General features: G+C 39.7%; 1 protein-coding gene across 3 annotated transcripts in view; it reads right to left on the minus strand.

Moving 5' to 3' along the window:
- The window catches only part of TMEM62 (transmembrane protein 62), a 56,033-nt gene that overhangs the window by 8,527 nt on the left and 28,301 nt on the right, over positions 1–19,205 (minus strand). For 2 of the 3 annotated variants that reach the window (XM_066276889.1, XM_066276891.1), the window contains 3 exons: positions 7,956–8,069; positions 4,076–4,160; positions 434–538 (listed from right to left, as the gene is read on the minus strand). In XM_066276889.1, the coding sequence (XP_066132986.1) occupies positions 434–538; positions 4,076–4,160; positions 7,956–8,069 (304 nt within the window). The remainder of the gene's footprint in view (positions 1–433; positions 539–4,075; positions 4,161–7,955; positions 8,070–19,205) is intronic. The other variant, XM_066276890.1, reaches the window with a different exon arrangement.

Genomic DNA, 19,205 nt, shown 5'->3' on the forward strand with positions numbered 1-19,205 from the left:
GCATAGAGATGAACAAGACAGACAAGATATCAACGGAGATTCTAATGAGGGGAGAGATGATGACTACCAAATATAGTTATAAATTCTGATAAAGCAATGAAGGAAATATGAAGCATGATGAAATAAAGGATAAAACTTTAGGGTAGTCAAGAAGGCTGCTCTGAGGAGATGGTAATTAAGCTGAATGAACTATCTTCTGTTAGGTTTCTACACAAATTCTGTAATGGTCTTCTCAGCATGCTTCAGTAAACTACATGTCCTTTAAACATGTTAAGAAACAACTTGATTTCCAAGACCATATTCCAGGAAATGACTTGTGAAGGAACCATGTGCTGTTCATTAAGTTCTCAAGAGCCTAAATGACTCTTCTGTCAAAATTCTCAATATTTTCCTTGGCAGATTTCACCAGTCTCTGGTTTCCTAATTGACTTACCCAGCACTGTATATACAGTCAGCAACAACACAAAATAGTAAAAGATGTTGATTTTGCTCAAGACATGAAGGGAAAATGAGGTCAAATTTGTAAATCCTGGAGGCCCTAAAGAAAATAAATTTGAAAAAATCCAATGAACACATGCAAAGTTCAATTTCTTTATAACATTTTTCTAGATGACTTTCATGCGCTATCCTATATATTCATCAAATCTATTGTTATATGCTAACTATACAGATGATACCACTTTAAATTCATAAGTTGGTAGAAATCCTGAGGAACCAATTCATTTAGAATTGAGAGGATAAGAGGTTCAGAGCAATGGTATACTCACAAGGAGCATGTGCACTCACACTCACACACATATGCGCGCAAACACACACACACTATGTGTGTGTGTGTGTGTGTGTAAATGACTTAAAACAATAAGTACCTGCCAGAAGACATTATTTTGTCTTCTCGTATGTTTGAAATAGAATGCTGTACTTAAAAGATGACCTAGCCTTTGTTTTTTAGGGCATTCAGAACCCAAACATACACACTCCCTAAGGTTATATCAAAATGTATCAAAAGCATATCAAAGAAATAACAAAGTTTCTCCAATCTAAGGTTAAGTATGAGTACCTGTTCAAATATTCCTTTCCCATATGTAATATAATTCAACTCACAGTTATCCTCCTACTCCAGCTGAAAGGGAGTAGGGGATATTTTATCATTTCATATTCATTTTGAGATACCCCTAATTCTGCTCACAAAAATTAGGGGATATATTATAGCTTCATATTCATTTTGAAATATCCCCTAATTTTTGTGAGCAGCATATAAAGCTCTCCAAATGGGCATCTCTTAAAATAAGTACCAAAAAACCAAGTACAAGGGTTTCACACAGAGAAGCTCCATTCTGTGGCCAGGGACTAAATACCACAGATCCTCACCCTCAGCCAGCCATTTCACTGACGTTGTGGCTGATCATAAACCAGTCAGCAGAAGACTATGACAGGAAGCTCAGTGCACTCTGAGCAATACTAGAGGTGAAAACTATTTAAAGAACAGGTCTCAATGATAAAATAGACTGATGTGTTAATTAGTATGTCTTTCTTTCTTTTTAAAAATTTATTGATTTTTAGAGAGAGAGGAAGGGAGAGTGAAACATCAATCTGTTGTTCACTTAATTCATGCCCTCATTTGCTGTCTTGTACATGTCCTGACTGGGGATCAAACCTGCAACCTCAGCATGCTGGGGCATGTTCTAACCAACTGAGCTACTTGACCAGGACTGAGAGAACTACAGTCCTTTTTTTTTTTTTTAAAACGAGAGAGAGAGAGACAGGAAGGGAGAGAGATGAGAAGTATCAACTCATAGTTGCGGCACCTTAGTTATTCACTGATTGCTTTCTCATATGTGTCTTGACCAGGGGGTTCTAGCTCAGCCAGTGACTCTTAGCTCAAGCCATCAACCTTGGGCTTATGTTTATGATCCCAACGCTCAATCCAATGAGCCCATACTCAAGCTGGATGAGCCGGTGCTCAAGCCGGCGACCTTGGGGTTTCAAACCTCAGTCCTCAGTGGCCCAGGCTGATGCTCTATCCACTGTACCACCATCTGGTCAGGCAGTATGTCTTTCTTCAGAGGCCAAGATATACCCTTGTTCAGCCTGCTAACAGTTAATTTCATACAAAGCTTGACAATGCATGACTTTTCTCACTTTGTGTATTACACACTTGCTATTCATTACTCTCTTGGCTTCTTTCTTGTTCTAGTCTGGTACTTCTCAAAGTATTAATCTATATATCCACCTATAATAATTATTATTTATTATTAATAAATAATCCTTCAACCTAAGAGGCAACTAAGCTTTAAACTTTAAGCAATGGCTCTTTTCTTTGGCTGCACATTAGAATAATCTGGAGGAACTTTTAGAAAGCACCTATGCTGAGGTCTCATCCTTCGGAGATTCTGATTTAATTGGCCTGGGGAGAGGAGGAGCTTACACAGCAACCCAAGTGGTTCTAAGCAACTTGACTGAGAAATATGGCTTTAAACAAAGCCATACTTCTCAGCCTTTACTGCACACTGAACCCATCTGGGGAGCTTTAAAATTGATGCTTAGATTCTATCCCTATAGAGATTCTGATGTAATTGGTGCTGCACAGACATTGAGATTTTAAGTTCCCCATGGGATTCTAAGCTGTAGTCAAATCTGAGAAGTGTTTAAAGGAAAGAACTAACCTAGGGTTAGAAGACTTGGGTTTTGAGTCTACCCTCGTCTCTTACTAGCTTTGAGACTTTAGACAACTTATATAATCTACCCAGTCCTTAGTTTTCTAATGTTTAAAACAGGGACAATAATACCTACCCTACAGGATTGTTGTAAAGATTAAGTGAGATAATGCAAGTAAAAATATGTTGTAAATTTTAAATAACTAGACAAAGATACTAGAATCCCCCCATAATGAAGCTGGGGACCTCCTTCAAACATTTATTTACATTATGTGCAGGAAAATATGTTTGCAATAACATTTCTTAAACTTTTCCATAGAAGTTTTAAAATACAGATATATGATATAAGCAGGATAACATTCAGTAGAATGTGTGCACTACCTAGTCAGTTAAGCAGGATAACATTCAGTAGAACGTGTGTACTACTTAGTTAACCATTTTACTGTTTAGTCATTACTACAGTCGCCCTTCCCCCACAACTGGTTCCCAATCCCAGCGATTTCACCCAAGCCTAGAAAGAATGAGTAAAATATAATTCAGTAAGTATTTGTTGTCTATTATAAACAAACTTAACACTGGGGACAGTGGGAAATGAACAAGAAGTAGAAAACAAAAGCTCCTATATTGAGGAACTTAGTTCAGTTGAGGAGAAAACATATATATGTATTTGAAGTGGTTATATAAAGCCAAGTGATTGGCTAGGAACAACTATTGGGACTCAAGAGAGGCAAGAGCTCATTATGACCTGTAAGGTTGAAGAATATGGTATGGAAAAAGTGGGTTTGAGGTGAGCCCTAAAGGATGCTAAGATTTAGACAAGTTTTGAAAAACAGTTTAGCCCTGGCCAGATAGCTCAGTTGATTAGAGCATTGTCCTGAAGCACAGAGGTTGCTGGTTCTATCCCTGGTCAAGGTCCATACAGGAACATATCTATATCCCCTCTCTCTCCCCTCTCCTTCCTCTTAAACCAATTTTTTAAAAATTGATTAACAATTTACATTAGAGATGATAATTTAGGCAAAAGCACAGTAGCAGAAGTGAGCATGGCATGAGCAGTAAAAAATTACATAGACTGAAGGTAACTAGTTAAAAATATGGCTAATTAGATAAGACCAGAATGTGGAAGATCTTTAATGTCTGGCAGATCTTTAACGTTTGGTCATTTTGAGCTATATAATGACACCCCTCCCCATTTTGGTTGAGCCTCATGTAGCAGCAGCAAATGATTGAGGGTTATTTTTGTTTGTTTGTTTGTTTGTTTTAAGATAAAGTACAGTGGAAAATGTACATTAGTTTAAAGGCTGCACCTCACAGAGCTCAAGCAAAGAAAATTTATATTCATATTTATCACTGGTAATAGTGAGGACATTATGTAATATTTAAAAATAAGTCTTCTAAGAATACAAGAAACCATGACTAACCTTTAAGCTCTAGATATCCTCGATGCCTAAAAATAATGAGAATGAAGAGTTGGATCAGCACAATCATTACAAAAAGGATCCGGGCCTGCAGAGAAATAGATATTAATATAAAATAAACACATGGGTACAGCATCAATTAAGGTTTTTTAAAATGGCCTCATTAATAAAAATGGAAATGACATCATTAGCGGAAATGACTATATAAGAAAAATATATGGTCAAAGAAAATAAAACATTGGATCCACCAGAAAAAGAAAATTTTACGTTGCCTCAGCATTACTCTTTCAGAATTGGGATACTTAGACCAATGCTGACACTAAATAATTTTATACAGTTATATAAAATGACTAAATTAAAATAGTCCACTGTCATTGTTCTAGGAGAAACAAAATTTGTTTTGTTTTATTTAAAGTTGCATAAGAGTAAAAAAAAAAAACAGTACACAGTACACTGCAGCTAAGTAAACAGAAATTGCATTTTCTTTTTGCTTTCTCCATCAAGAAGTCCTTCACTTGGAGACGAGCTCACAGTAAAGGAACGTACAATCTAGGTCTTTCTTTCTCAAAGTACGGTCCCCAGATCATCACTGGAATAAGCTTGTTAGGAATGCAAAATCTCAGGCCCCGTCTCAGCCTTACTGAATTAGAATATTTTTTAATACTATTCCCAAGTAATTTATAAGAACATCAAAGTTTCCAAAGTCTGATCCAAGTGGTTATTAAAAATCCCCCCCCCAAAAAAATAAATGACACCTTCCAGGTGGTGGTGCAGTGGATACATCATCAGCCTGAGAGGCTGAGGACAAGGTTTGAAACTCCGAGGTTGCTGGCTTGAGTATGGGCTCATCTGGCTTGAGCATGGGCTCACCAGCTTGAGCTAGGGGTCACTTGGTCTGCTGAACCTCACATTCAAGGCACATATGAGAAAGCAGTCAATGAACAACTAAGGTGTCGCAACGAAGAACTGATGCTTCTCATCTCTCTCCCTTCCTGTCTGTCTGTCCCTCTCTCTGTCTTGCAAAAAAAAAAAAAAAAAAAATGACAAGAACACCCTTCTAGTTGCTACATGAGATGCTGCCTGATCCATCAATCGCTTAATAAAGCCAGTTAGATCTTTACATTTACTTGGTTGAATTATGCTCTTTAATATGATAAAATATACAATATATATACTCTAAAATATTATTCAGTCAGAATGAGGAATAAAGTACTAATACATGCTATAACACAAATGAACCTCAAGAAAAATGTATGCTCATGAAAGAAACCAGACATAAAAGGTTGCATATTGTATGATTCTATTTATATGAAAATCCAGAATAGGACAGAGTCAGAAAAGAGACGGGTGATTGGCAGAGGTTGGGGGACGAGGGAATGAGGAGTGACTGTTTAATAAGTACTTGGTCTTCTTCTGTGGTGATGGTAATGTTTTGGAACTAGATGTCCTTAAATCATTCACTTTAAAATAGCTAATTGTGGGGGGGAGTGAACACACAATACAGTATACAGAGATGTGTTATCAAATTGGGCTCCTGAAACCTGTATAACTATGTTAACCAGTGCCACCCCAATAAATTCAATTAAAAAAATAAAATTAAAACATATAGATAAAATGGCTAATTTTATGTGACTTTCACCTCAAAAAAAAAAAGAAAAAAGAAATGACAAAAAATTTGTAAAAAATGAGATACAAATGCCTATTGGTCATATTTTTAAAATACTCTATCACAGCCTGATCTGTGGTGATACAGTGGATAAGTCGTCAACCTGGAGCACAGCGGTTGCTGGTTCGAAGCCCCTGGCTTTTGCAGTCAAGGCACATATGAGAAGCAACTATGAGTTGATACTTCCTTCTCCTCCCTGCCCCCTCTTTCCTCTTTCTAAAATCAATAAATAACATCTAAAAGATAAACAACTATCACACAAGTAGTAAAAGCCAATAAAAATAATAATCAAATTCATATTTTAAGTCTGTGAGGATATGCACTAACACTATCTTTGGGCGTTGAGATTAAAGGAGTTTAAAATTTTTCTTCTTAGCATTGTAGTGTATATTTTTTGTATAATTGATGTTAATACCCAGCATAGGTGAGAACTGAGGGAAATAGAGTAAAAATTGCTACAGTTTCTTTTCTTTTTCTTTTTTTTTGGCTATAGTTTCTTTGGAAGACTATTTGACAGTGTAAATTAAAAACTAAAAAACAAAAACAGGAACAAAACATTTATTTGTCCAAGAAATATTTATCAAGTGCCTACTCTGTGTTAGGCAGATCAGATAAAGATCCCTGCCCTCATAAAGCTTATATTTTACTGAGGGAGGATAGACAACAAACAATGAATATAATAAATAATTTATGCAACTATGAAATAAATAAGTGAAGTTTATAGGATAATGTGTCTACTTTTTCATGCAGCAATTCTCTTCTAGGAATTTATGCCCCAAAACTACTATATGCAAAAAAATAGTTTGAACAAGCAGTATTTATATAATAGAGGGAAAAACTAGAAACAAACACTCAACAATAGGAAAGTGGTTAAGGTATATCTATGACAATATAAGGCAGTCAATAAACACTATATTATTAAATAATATAAACTGCCTGACTGGGTGATAGCACAGTGGATAGAGCGTCAAACTGGGATGCGAAAGACCCAGGTTTGAGACCCTGAGGTCGCTCATTTGGTTTGAGCAAAAGCTCACCAAGCTCACCAGCTTGAGCCCAAGGTCGCTGGCTCCAGCATGAGGTTACTCGGTCTGCTGAAGGCCCACGGTCAAGGCACGTATGAGAAAGCAATCAATGAACAATTAAGGTGCTGCAACGCGCAAAGAAAAACTAATGGTTGATGCTTCTCATCTCTCCGTTCCTGTCTGTCTGTCCCTGTCTATCCCTCTCTCTGACTCTCTCTCTGTCTCTAAAAATAAATAAATAAATAAATAAATAAATAAATAAAATAATAATATAAACTGATATAAGACAAGAGTCTAAATAAACTACTCCATGGGAAAAAATCAGACAGCAAAAGAGAATTAAAAGTACATGTACTGTTTTATATTAAAAACTCATATACAGCCTGACCAGGCGGTGGCGCAGTGGATAGAGCGTCGGACTGGGATGCGGAGGACCCAGGTTTGAGACCCCGAGGTTGCCAGCTTGAGCATGGGCTCATCTGGTTTGAGCAAAGCTTATCAGCTTGGACCCAAGGTCACTGGCTCAAGCAAGGGGTTGCTCGGTGTGCTGAAGGCCCACGGTCAAGGCACATGTGAGGGGGCAGTCAATGAACAACTAAGATGTCCCAACGCACAACAAAGAACTGATGATTGATGCTTCTCATCTCTCTCTCTGTTCCTGTCTGTATGTCCCTGTCATCCCTCTCTCTGACTCTCTGTCTCAAAAATACAAACAAACAAACAAAAAAACTCATATACAAATGTATGTGAGAGTAAAACAGAGTATCATAAAGACAAATGCAATGGTTATAATGGGTAGTATGATAAAAGAGTAACATGGGAATATTTTCGGTTTGACCGGAAATAAACTGCCGGTCAGGCAGTTTATTTAGTTTTCTAAATTTAGCATGCATTATTTATGTAGGAAGAAATATTATTTTTAAAAGAGCCATAATCCAACTTAGTCCAGTCCTTATAATTCCTTTAACTATCCTGGTTTTATGGCATTAGTTAAGAGTCAGATCCCCAAACAAGTATTATGTGTCCATGCCTTTGCTTCTTTTAATTCAACTTAAAAGCATTTTAGTCTTCTAAATAAATAACTAAAATTTTTATTTTATAGGGTTCAGTTTTCTCATCACATGATTATTTATGACTTTGGACCTACCAAATCCAGTAAAAACACACAAAACATTAGGTTGAATTTACTCACCACCATGCAGTGGTCAGTAAGAAGAATAAATGATGCTAGAGGGTCAAATCTGAGCTGATTATCCTCTTGAAGAGAAAATATGTGGTGAACACTCTTACTTCTTCCAGCAGAATCCTAGATGGAAGCAGAGCAGAGAATTGACTCTCGTGCTACTTTTTCATTTACTTTTGATTATTCCTATGAGCACTTTACACAGAATGTCTTTAAAACCTTGTAATTCTAGATTTAAACTGGAAATATCATTATGTACTTACAATATATTTTCTCTTTTAAAAAATCTAGATTTCCCTACGTTCACTAAAAAGGCCTATAAATAGGCCTGACCTGTGGTGGCGCAGTGGATAAAGTGTCAACCTGGAAATGCTGAGGTTGCCGGTTCGAAACCCTGGGCTTGCCTGGTCAAGGCACATATGGGAGTTGATGCTTCCAACTCCTCCCCCCTTCTCTCTGTCTCTCTCCTCTCTCTCTCCCTCTCTGTCTCTCTCCCTCCCTCCCTCTCTCCTCTCTAAAAATAAATAAATAAAATAAAATAAAAAATAAATTTAAAAAGGTCTATAAGTAACAACAACCCCAACAGTTGTGAGCTAGCTAATCTAGTGCCAAATGTGGCCTCAAAATACTATTTTTTACTATAAGGAACCAGTGTTCTATAGAAAAATGGCTGATTCTAGTTTTTGAGTAAGAAATGCACAAGGAAAGCTTGGAATATCTCATCATACCAGAAAACAAGAAAACTAATAAAAAAAAACTAGGATTGTATCAAAGGACTTAGTGGCCAACTTGGAGAGGCTCCCACTAGCAAATGATGGAACAATTTGAGCATCAAAAGAGTAAAATGGATTGAAACATACCACACGTTTTTTTAAACACTAAATTCATAATAATACTAAAGTTAGAACACTCCTTTGGCGGATGCTTGAGAAGCAACTCATTATTCTGAAAACTTACTTACAAAAGGAAGAATGAGGGAAGAATTAAGAATTTATCTGGCTGCCTGACCTGTGGTGGTGCAGAGGATAAAGCGTCAACCTGGAATATTTGCTGAGGTCGCTGGTTCAAAATCACGGGCTTCCCGGTCAAGGCACATAGGAGAAGCAACTACCATGAGTCAATGCTTCTTGCTCTTTCCCCCTTTCTCTCTCTCCTCTCTCTCTAAAATTAGTAAGTAAAACCTTTTAAAAAATAGAATTTATCCTGCCATTTTTATGTAAACTCTATATTGGGTACCAAATAGATAAGGGAAACGTTTTATTTACAGAACTACCCTAAGTAATACTCCTAATTTAATAAGGAGTAGCAATTGGAATATCATCACTCTATAACTCTAATGAAATACTGGATCTAGGCAAAGATTATCAATAGCTGATAGAAATCATTTGGTAAAAAGTTGATTTCCTGGCCCTGGCCAGTTGGCTCAACGGCACAGCGTCGGCCCGGCATTTGGAAGTCCTGGGTTTGATTCCCAGCCAGGGCACACAGGAGAAGCACCCATCTGCTTCTCCACCCTTCCCCCTCTCCTTCCTCTCTATCTCTCTCTTCCCCTCCCGCAGCCAAGGCTCCATTGGAGCAAAGTTGGCCCGGGCACTGAGGACAGCTCCATGGCCTCCGCCTCAGGCGCTAGAATGGCTCTGGCCACAATGGAGCAACACCCCAGATGAGCAGAGCATCGCCCCCTGTTGGGCATGCCGGATGGATCCCAGTCAGGCGCATGCAGGAGTCTGTCTGACTGCCTCCCTGCTTCTAATTTTGGAAAAAATATATAAAAAAAAAAAAAAGCTGATCTCCTAATGAATGGAAAGGATAACACAAGTGTCTGGAGCTGGCTTGACTGACTCACAAGGGCCAACTGTTAAATTTTCAGAAATTTTGCAAGCTGCTTGATGTTGTATTGGTAGCCTAAAAGCAGCTATAGTAGGAATATTTATACTATAGAAATTGGTATAAATCAGGGAAACATTGCAAAGCAGCCCCCACCCCAAACATTGTCCAAGTAGGTTGTTACATATTTACCAGCACATTAATGGATAAGGTTAACAATACCTGAATACACTGATCAATCTTAAAATTACTAAAAGAGAGACAAACAGGTATTAAATGCTTCTGTTGAAAGTATAAAACATTAAATTCTTGCCAAAAAACAAACAGACTGGCCTGACCAGGTGGTGGCGCAGTGGATAGAGCATTGGACTGGGATGTAGAGGACCCAGGTTCGAAACCCTGAGGTCACTGGCTTGAGCATGGGCTCATCTGGTTTGAGCAAGGCTCACCAGCTTGAGCCCAAGGTTGCTGGCTTGAGCAAAGGGTTACTCAGTCTGCTGAAGCCCCCAGTCAAGGCACATATGAGAAAGCAATCAATGAATAACTTAAGTGCCACAATGAAGAATTGATGCTTCTCATCTCTCCCTTCCTGTCTGTCCCTATCTGTCCTTCTCTGTCTCTGTCACAAAAAAAAAACAAAAACAAACCCAATTGAAATTAAATGGCAAAAATCCAGAACAAAGGAAACACCACAGGATAAAACATCAAGTTTCCAAAGAAAATAAATTACAAAGAGGAAAAAAACAGAGGGGTGAGAGGGAATCTATTGATTAAAAGAGACTAAAGAGACAAATCAGCTAATTGCAATATGTAGAAAGAAACATATATAGGGCAAATTGGGGAAACTGAACACTAGCCGTATAGTTTGATATTAAGGAATTACTGTTAATTGTTTTGGTATAATATGGTATGGTTATGTTTTTTAAAATAGTCCTATCTTTTAGTGATTCATACATATTTACATATAAGATGACATCATGGTGCAGGAAGGAGAGATGTGAATGTGGTACAGATGAAAAAAGACTGGTCATGAATTGATAACTATTAAGTTGTCTGATGGGAACATGAGCATTCATTATAGCGTTAGTCTCTTTCACATATTTTTTAAATTTCTAATTATACTTTATAAATTACCATTACTGTGAAACTGTGGGCAGTTAGAAATTTTTACTACTAACAGAGATACAGAAGTGGGCGGTAGGTATAAAAAGGTTGACTATCCCTGCTTTAGACTCTACCAGAGGTTTTATTTCAGTGGCAGAGCCCAATAAGCAGCCAGCAGACAGAGGCTGCAGGAAACAGTTCTCAGGGAACCTTGGCCTTATGCTGACCTTCCCCCAGGTACAGTGTGGGTAAAAGCCAGCCTAGGTGTGTAGCTTGGTATTTCCATGTGCACCTGGGCCCAGCAGAAGCAGCCACAAACTCTGGATTGCTTGTAGCTCCAAGAAGGTTGCTGAGGGCCAGTCATGGGCAGTGTCCCTCACTGGTCTATGCCGAGTTCCGCCCAGGAAGGCCCAGGGCTGGGACAACCAGAGGCCAGCTGCAGAGAACATCAGTTCAGGATCTAAGTACCCTTGCTGGCATATCCTAAGAGAAGGATCATCGGACACAGGGCCCAGCTGAGGCAAGTTCCACTTTCTGTGGTCAGCACCAGCACAGCGGCTGGCGTATGCACTGGACAGGGTGGAGCTTCACAGTCAGCCAGCCCAGATTCTGAATATCCTGCCCTGCTGGGCTAAGTTCCACAGGGGAAAGGGAGAAAGGCTTGCAGCATGGACATTCAATGTGTGGGTCCCGTGAGCCTATTGTTGGGTCTAATCAGGGGTTTAGCCACTTTCTGGGGGCACAGTCAACTCCAGGGGAGAACTCTCTCAGTCTTCCTCCCTGAGACCAGGGGCTCCCCAGCTGGAAGAACTTCTGCAGAGGGGACTTTGACCCCACCCAATCTGAACCTGCTATTAACCTTGCTGGAGAGAAATATAATTTGAGTATCCAGCAGTGGCTGAGGGATTAGGCTCTGGAGTATAGACCACTTTCTCCATACTGAGCTCCTGACCAAGAGACCCCTGAAGTAGAGGGTCCCACTAATGTTGTATTCCCAACCTCAGCTGCCCTAACCCACCAAGCTTGCAACCTGTAGAGGGGTTGGCAGGCTGAGGCCAGTCTGAGCTCATACTACAGTCTTTCTACAGAAGACTCTGTGGGAAGACCAGGCAGCTGCATGAGGAGGTAGAGCAGCTGAAAAGTGGAGGTAAATCTTACAGAGCTTGGGGTTTTTACTGAGCTGCTGTCATCTCTAAGCAAGAGGAAGATGGTCCTTATATACAGGTTCGCCCTTCCCACACTACCCAGGCATAGAAAACATCGACACAAACAGAGAACAGAGCAGTAGCTCCAGACAGGTAGCCCACAGCAGGTTACAAATAATGGCTGAGGCCAACCCAAGAAGATCCAGAACCAACACAACCAGTAGTGGATGGCAGACAGCCCAACACTAGACTCAGCTGACTACATAAGCAGCATGCCGAAAGGAGGAGTGCAGCAGGCATCAGACACTGCAGAGAATAAATACTATATTCCTCCATGTATAAGATGCTCCCATATATAAGATGCATCTTAATTTTGGGCCTGAAATTTGAAAGAAATGTACTGCAGTGGTACCTTGAGATACAAACAGATCAACATACGATTTTTTTTAAGATACAAGCTGCGACTCAGTCCGTATTTTTGTTTGAGATCCAAGCAAAATTCCAAGATACGAGTCGTGATTCAGGAAGCTGCCACTAGGTGGCGCGTTGGCACACGGGTCCAGTATCAGCAGTTTGATATATGAGTTGACTGACTTATGAGCTTGATTATAGAATGAATGAAATTCTTATCTCAAGGTACCACTGTACATAAAGTTATTGAACTCAAGTTTTACTCATCATAAAATTCATACAACTCATCGCTGTCCTCATATATTGCCTCATCCTCAGTTCCATAGATGGCATTTGAAATGTCACAACTACTGTATAGGACACACTCAGTTTTTAGACTCCAAATTTTTCAAAATAAGATGTGTCTTATACATGGGGAAATACAGTACGCCCAACAGGACAGACAATACACAGTGTCTAATACATATGATCAAGGTTGACTCTTAAAGCCATCCAGCCTGAAGTGATAACCACACTCACAAAAAGACCAACTGCGTTCAACAGTCACATACAACAGGATGGTAAATACCACCCTCAAGAAGCTTTCCTAGAGCAAGAAACTCAGGTGGCCTGGAGGTCAGTACCACTGAGCCCATCTTCCTCATAAAGATACCACAACAAATTTCAATCAGACTAAAGCTACCTAATATACAGACTAAATGGGCAAAGGAATATGACCTAAATGAATCAACAAGAGAAATCCCCAGAAAAAGAACTATACATAAATGCAATGGAAGTAGCCAAACTACCAGACGCAAACTGATGCTCAAGGATCCTAGAGCTGTGATGGCGAACTTTTTTATAAAAACTGCCCATTTTTGCAGGGCTAGTCAACCTGGTCTCTCTTGCCCACTAGTGGGCATTCCAGCTTTCATGGTGGGTGGTAGTGGAGCAACCAAATGGTGCTGCGATTGGCACACCATAAAAACTGGAACGCCCACTAATAGGTGGAAGGGACTAGGTTGACCAGCACTGCAAAAGTGGGCGGTTTTTATAAAAAGGTTCACCATCATGGTCCTAGAGCAACAATGGATGATCACAATAAGAACTTAAACAAAGAGACAGCAAGCATCAAAAAGGACACTGAAATAATAAAAAAGTACCAGTCAGAAATTACAAACACAGTATCAGAAATGAAGATTGTACTAGAAGGAATCAACAGCAGGCTGGATTAAGGGGAGGATTGAATCAGTGTCTTAAAGGACAAGATAAATGTAAGCACAGAAGCAGAGAAGCAAAAAGAAAAGAGGCTCAAAACGACTGAGGAAACTCTAAGAGACCTCTGCAACAACATGTAAAAAACAACATTGCATCATAGGGGTTCCTGAAGATAAAGAGAATGAAAAGGGGATAGAGAACTTGTTTGAAGAAATCATAGCTGAAAGTTTCCCCAAATTGATGAAGGGAAAAGTCATACAAGTTCAAGAAGCACAGCGAGTCCCATTAAAGATAAACTCAAGGAGGCCTACACTAGACACAGCATAATTAAAATGCCAAAATTAAGAGACAAAGAAAGAATACTAAAAACTGCAAAAGAAAAACAGTTAATTACCAACAGAGGAGCCTCCATAGGATGACATCTGACTTCTCACCAAAACACTTCAGGCCAGAACAGATTGGCAAAAAATATTCAAAGTGATGCATACCAAGAACCTACAACAAAGAATACTTTATCCAGAAAGGCTATTATTTAAAATTGAAGGAGAAAGAAACAGCTTCCCAGACAAAAAAAGACTCAAGGAATTCATTACAAGAAAACCAGTACTGCATGAAATGTTAAGAGGCCCGCTATAAAAAGAACAAAGGAAAAAAGAAATTGAGAGAAACAGGGTTGTAGGTTTAAAAAATAAAATGGCAATAAATAAGTACATTTCAATAATAACCTTAAATGTAAATGGATTAAATGCTCTAATCAAAAGACATAGCTGAACAGGTGGTGGCGCAGTGGATAGAGCATCAGACTGGGATGCAGAAGACCCAGGTTCAAAACCCCGAGGTTACCAGCTTGAGCGCAGGCTCACCTAGTTTGAGCAAGGCTCACCAGCTTGAGCCCAAGGTTGCTGGCTTGAGCAAGGGGTCACTCAGTCTGCTGTAGCCCCCCCGGTCAAGTCACATATGAGAAAGCAATCAATGAACAACTAAGGTGCCGCAAAGAAGAATTGATGCTTATCTCTTTCCCTTCCTGTCCGTCTGTCCCTGTCTGTCCCTGTCTGTCTCTCTCTATGTCACACACACACAAAAAGAAAGACATAGTACAGCTGCATGGATAAGAAAACAGGACCGGCCCTGGCCGGTTGGCTCAGCGGTAGAGCATCGGCCTAGCGTGCGGAGGACCCGGGTTCGATTCCTGGCCAGGGCACACAGGAGAAGCGCCCATTTGCTTCTCCACCCCTCCGCCGCACCTTCCTCTCTGTCTCTCTCTTCCCCTCCCGCAGCCAAGGCTCCACTGGAGCAAAAATGGCCCGGGCGCTGGGGATGGCTCTGTGGCCTCTGCCTCAGGCACTAGAGTGGCTCTGGTCACAACATGGCGACGCCCAGGATGGGCAGAGCATCGCCCCCTGGTGGGCAGAGCATCGCCCCATGGTGGGCGTGCCGGGTGGATCCCGGTTGGGCGCATGCGGGAGTCTGTCTGACTGTCTCTCCCTGTTTCCAGCTTCAGAAAAATGCAAAAGAAAATGCAAAAAAGCAAACAAACAAACAAAAAACAGAACCTGTATATTATATGCTGTCCACAAAAGACCCAACTCAGAACAAAAGATACACATAGACTGAAAGTGAAGGGATGGAAAAAAGTATTTCATGAAAATGGAAATGAAAAAAAAGCTGGGCAGCGATACTTATATCTGACAAGATAGTATTTAAAACAAAGGCTATAGTAAGAGACAAAGAAGGTCACTACATAATGTTAAAGGGAGCAACCCAACAAGAGGACATAACTATTTATTTATTTATTTATTTATTTTTACAGAGACAGAGAGTGAGTCAGAGAGAGGGATAGACAGGGACAGACAGACAGGAACGGAGAGATGAGAAGCATCAATCATTAGTTTTTCATTGCGCGTTGCAACACCTTAGTTGTTCATTGATTGCTTTCTCACATGTGCCTTAACCGTAGGCCTTCAGCAGACCGAGTAACCCCCTGCTGGAGCCAAGGACCTTGGGCTTAAGTTGGTGGAATTTTGTTCAAACCAGATGAGCCCGCGCTCAAGCTGGCGAGCTCGGGGTCTCGAACCTGGGTCCTCTGCATCCCAGTCTGATGCTCTATCCACTGCGCCACCGCCTGGTCAGGCGAGGAGGACATAACTATTGTAAATATTTATGCACCTAATATAGGAGCCCCTAAATATATAAAGTACATTTTGATGGACATAAAGGGCAAGATAGAGAGCAACAGTATAACAGTAGGGGATTTCAATACCTCACTAACATCAATGGATAGATCCTCCATTGGAGGCAAAAAATTAACAAAGAAACAGTGGCCTTAAATGACACACTAGATCAGGGGTTCCCAAACTTTTTACACAGGGGGCCAGTTCACTGTCCCTCAGACTGTTGGAGGGCTGCCACATACAGTGCTCCTCTCACTGACCACCAATGAAAGAGGTGCCCCTTCCAGAAGTTGGTGGGGGGCCAGATAAACAGCCTCAGGGGGCCACATGTGGCCCACAGGCTGTAGTTTGGGGACACCAGCACTAGATCAACTGGATTTAATTAATATTTTTAGAACATTCTACCCCAAGGCAGCTGATGATACATTCTTTTCAAATGCTTGTGGTACATTTTATAGGACAGACTACATGTTAGGACATAAAACAAGTCTCAATAAATTTAAGAAGACTAAAATCCTATCAAGCATCTTCTCTGATCACAATGGTATGAAACTAAAAATCAACTACAAATAGCTAAATAGCATGTTATTAAATAATAAATGGATTAATAATGAGATCAAGGAAGAAATAAAAAAATTCCCTGAAACAAGTAAAAATGAACATACAACAACCCCAAATCTATGGGACACAGAAAAAAGAGTCCTTAGGGGGAAGCTCATAGCATTATAGGCATATCTTAAGAAGCAAGAAAAAGCTCAAATAAACAACCTAACCCTGCACCTAAAAGAACAATAAACAGAACAACAAATAAAGCCCAATGGAAGAAGAAGAAAGCAAATAATAAAGATTAGAGTGGAGCCTGATCTGTGGTGGCGCAGTGGATAAAGCATCGACTTGGAATGCTGAGGTTGCCAGTTCAAAACCCTGGGCTTGCCTGGTCAAGGCACATATGGGAGTTGATGCTTCCTGCTCCTCCCCCTGTTCTCTCTATCTCTTTTCTCTCTCTCTCTCCAATAAAAATGGATAAATAAAATCTTTAAAAAAAAAGATTAGAGTGGAAATAAATGACATAGAGGCTAAAAAAATACAAAAGATCAATGAAATCAAGAGCTGGTTCTTTGAAAAAGTAAACAAGGTTGACAAACTTTTAATGAGTCTCATCAAGAAGAAAAGAGAGAGGACCCAAATAAATAAAATTAGAAATTAAAGTGGAGAAGTAACAAATAACACCACAGAAATACAATGGATTGTAAGAAAATACTATGAAGATCTACAGTATATGCCAAAAAATTAGACAACCTAGTTGAAATGGATAAATTCCTAGAAACATACACTCTACCAAAACTCAATCAGGAGGAATCAGAAAACATAAACAGATCAATTACAACAAATGAAACTGAAATAGTTATCAAAAAACTCCCAGCAAACAAAAGTCCTGGACTGGATGGATTCACAGACGAATTTTACCAAACATTTGAAGAACTAACACCTATAGCTATTCCAAAAGATTCAAGAGGAAGGAAGCTTTCCAAACTCATTTAATGATGCATCATTATCATCATTCCCTAACCAGATAAAGATACTACAATGAAAGAAAACTATAGGCCAATATCCCTGATGATCACAGATGCTAAAATTCTCAACAAAAAATTAGCAAATCAGATACAGCAATACATTAAAAAGATCATACAGCCTGACCAGGCGGTGGTGCAGTGGACAGAGCGTTGGGGACGTGGAAGACCCAAATTCGAGACCCCAAGGTCGCCAGCTTAAGCGCAGGCTCATTGGGTTTGAACAGGGCTCACCAGCTTGAGCCCAAGGTTGCTGGTTCAAGCTAGGGGTCACTCGGTCTGCTGTAGCCCCCTGGTCAAGGCACATATGAGAAAGCAATCAATGAACTAACGAACCGCAACAAAGAATTAATGGTTCTCATCTCTCTCCCTTCCTGTCTGTTTGTCCCTATCTGTCCCTCTCTCTGACCCTCTGTCTCTATCACAATAAAAAAAAAAAAAGATAAAAAGATCATACATCATGAACAAGTGGGATTTATTCCAGGGAGGCAAGGCTGGTACAATATTTGCAAATCAATAAATGTGATTCATCACATAAACAAAATGAAGAATAAAAATCACACAATTATCTCAAAAGATTCAGAAAAAGCATTTGATAAAATCCAGCACCCACTTATGATAAAAACTTCGAGCAAAATGGGAATACAGAGAACATACTTCAACATAATAAAGGCCATATATAACAAACCAATAGCCAACATCGTATTCAATGGGCAAAAATTAATAGCAATCCCCTTAAGATCAGCAACAAGCCTGACCAGGCAGTGGCACAGTGGATAGAGTGTTGGATTGAGATGCAGAGAAACCAGATTCGAAATCCCAAAGTCACAGCTTGAGCGTGGGCTCATTCAGCTTGAGTACAAGCTCACCAGCTTGAACGCAGGGTCGCCTGCTTGAGTGTGGGATCATAGACATGACCCCATGGTCACTGCTTTAGCCCAAAGGTTGCTGGCTTGAGCCCAAGGTCGCTGGCTTGAGCAAGGGGTCACTTGCTTTGTTGTGGCCCCTGGTCAAGGCACAAATGAGAAAGCAATCAATGAACAACTAAGGAGCCAGAACAAAGAAATGATGCTTCTCATCTCTCCCTTCCTGTCTGTCTGTCCCTATCTGTCCCTCTCTCTGTCTCTCTCTCTGCCTATGTCACACACACAAAAAAAAGATCGGGAACAAGACAGGGGTGCCCCCTTTCACCACTCTTATTCAACATAGTTCTAGAAATCTTGGCCATAGCAATCAGACAAAAAGAAGAAATAAAAGGCATCCAAACTGGAAAAGAAGAAGTAAAACTGTCATTATTTGCCGATGACATGATACTGTACGTAGAAAATCCTGAAGTCTCAGTCAAAAAATTACTGGACCTGATAAATTAATTTGGCAAGGTGGCAGGGTATAAAATTAATATTCAGAAATCAGTGGCATTTTTATACACCAACAATAAACTGTCAGAAAAAGAAATTAAGAAAACAATCCCCTTCACTACTGCAACAAGAAAAATAAAGTACCTAGCAATAAATTTAACCAAGGAGGTAAAAGACTTGTACTCAGAAAATTATAAGACATTGAAGAAAGAAATCAAGGAAGATATAAACAGGTGGAAACATATACTGTGTTCATGGATAGGAAGAATTAACATTATTAAAACATCTATACTACCCAAAGCAATTTATAGATTCAATGCAATTTCTCTTAAAATATCAATGGCATACTTCACAAATCTAGAACAAGTACTCCAAAAATTTATATGAAACCAACAAAGAACCCAAATAGCCTCTGCAATCTTGAAAATGAAGAGCAAAGTGGGAGGTATCACACCTCCTGACACCAAGTTATATT

Source organism: Saccopteryx bilineata, chromosome 4 (genome assembly GCF_036850765.1).
Source record: "Saccopteryx bilineata isolate mSacBil1 chromosome 4, mSacBil1_pri_phased_curated, whole genome shotgun sequence".
Taxonomy (NCBI): Eukaryota; Metazoa; Chordata; class Mammalia; order Chiroptera; family Emballonuridae; genus Saccopteryx; species Saccopteryx bilineata.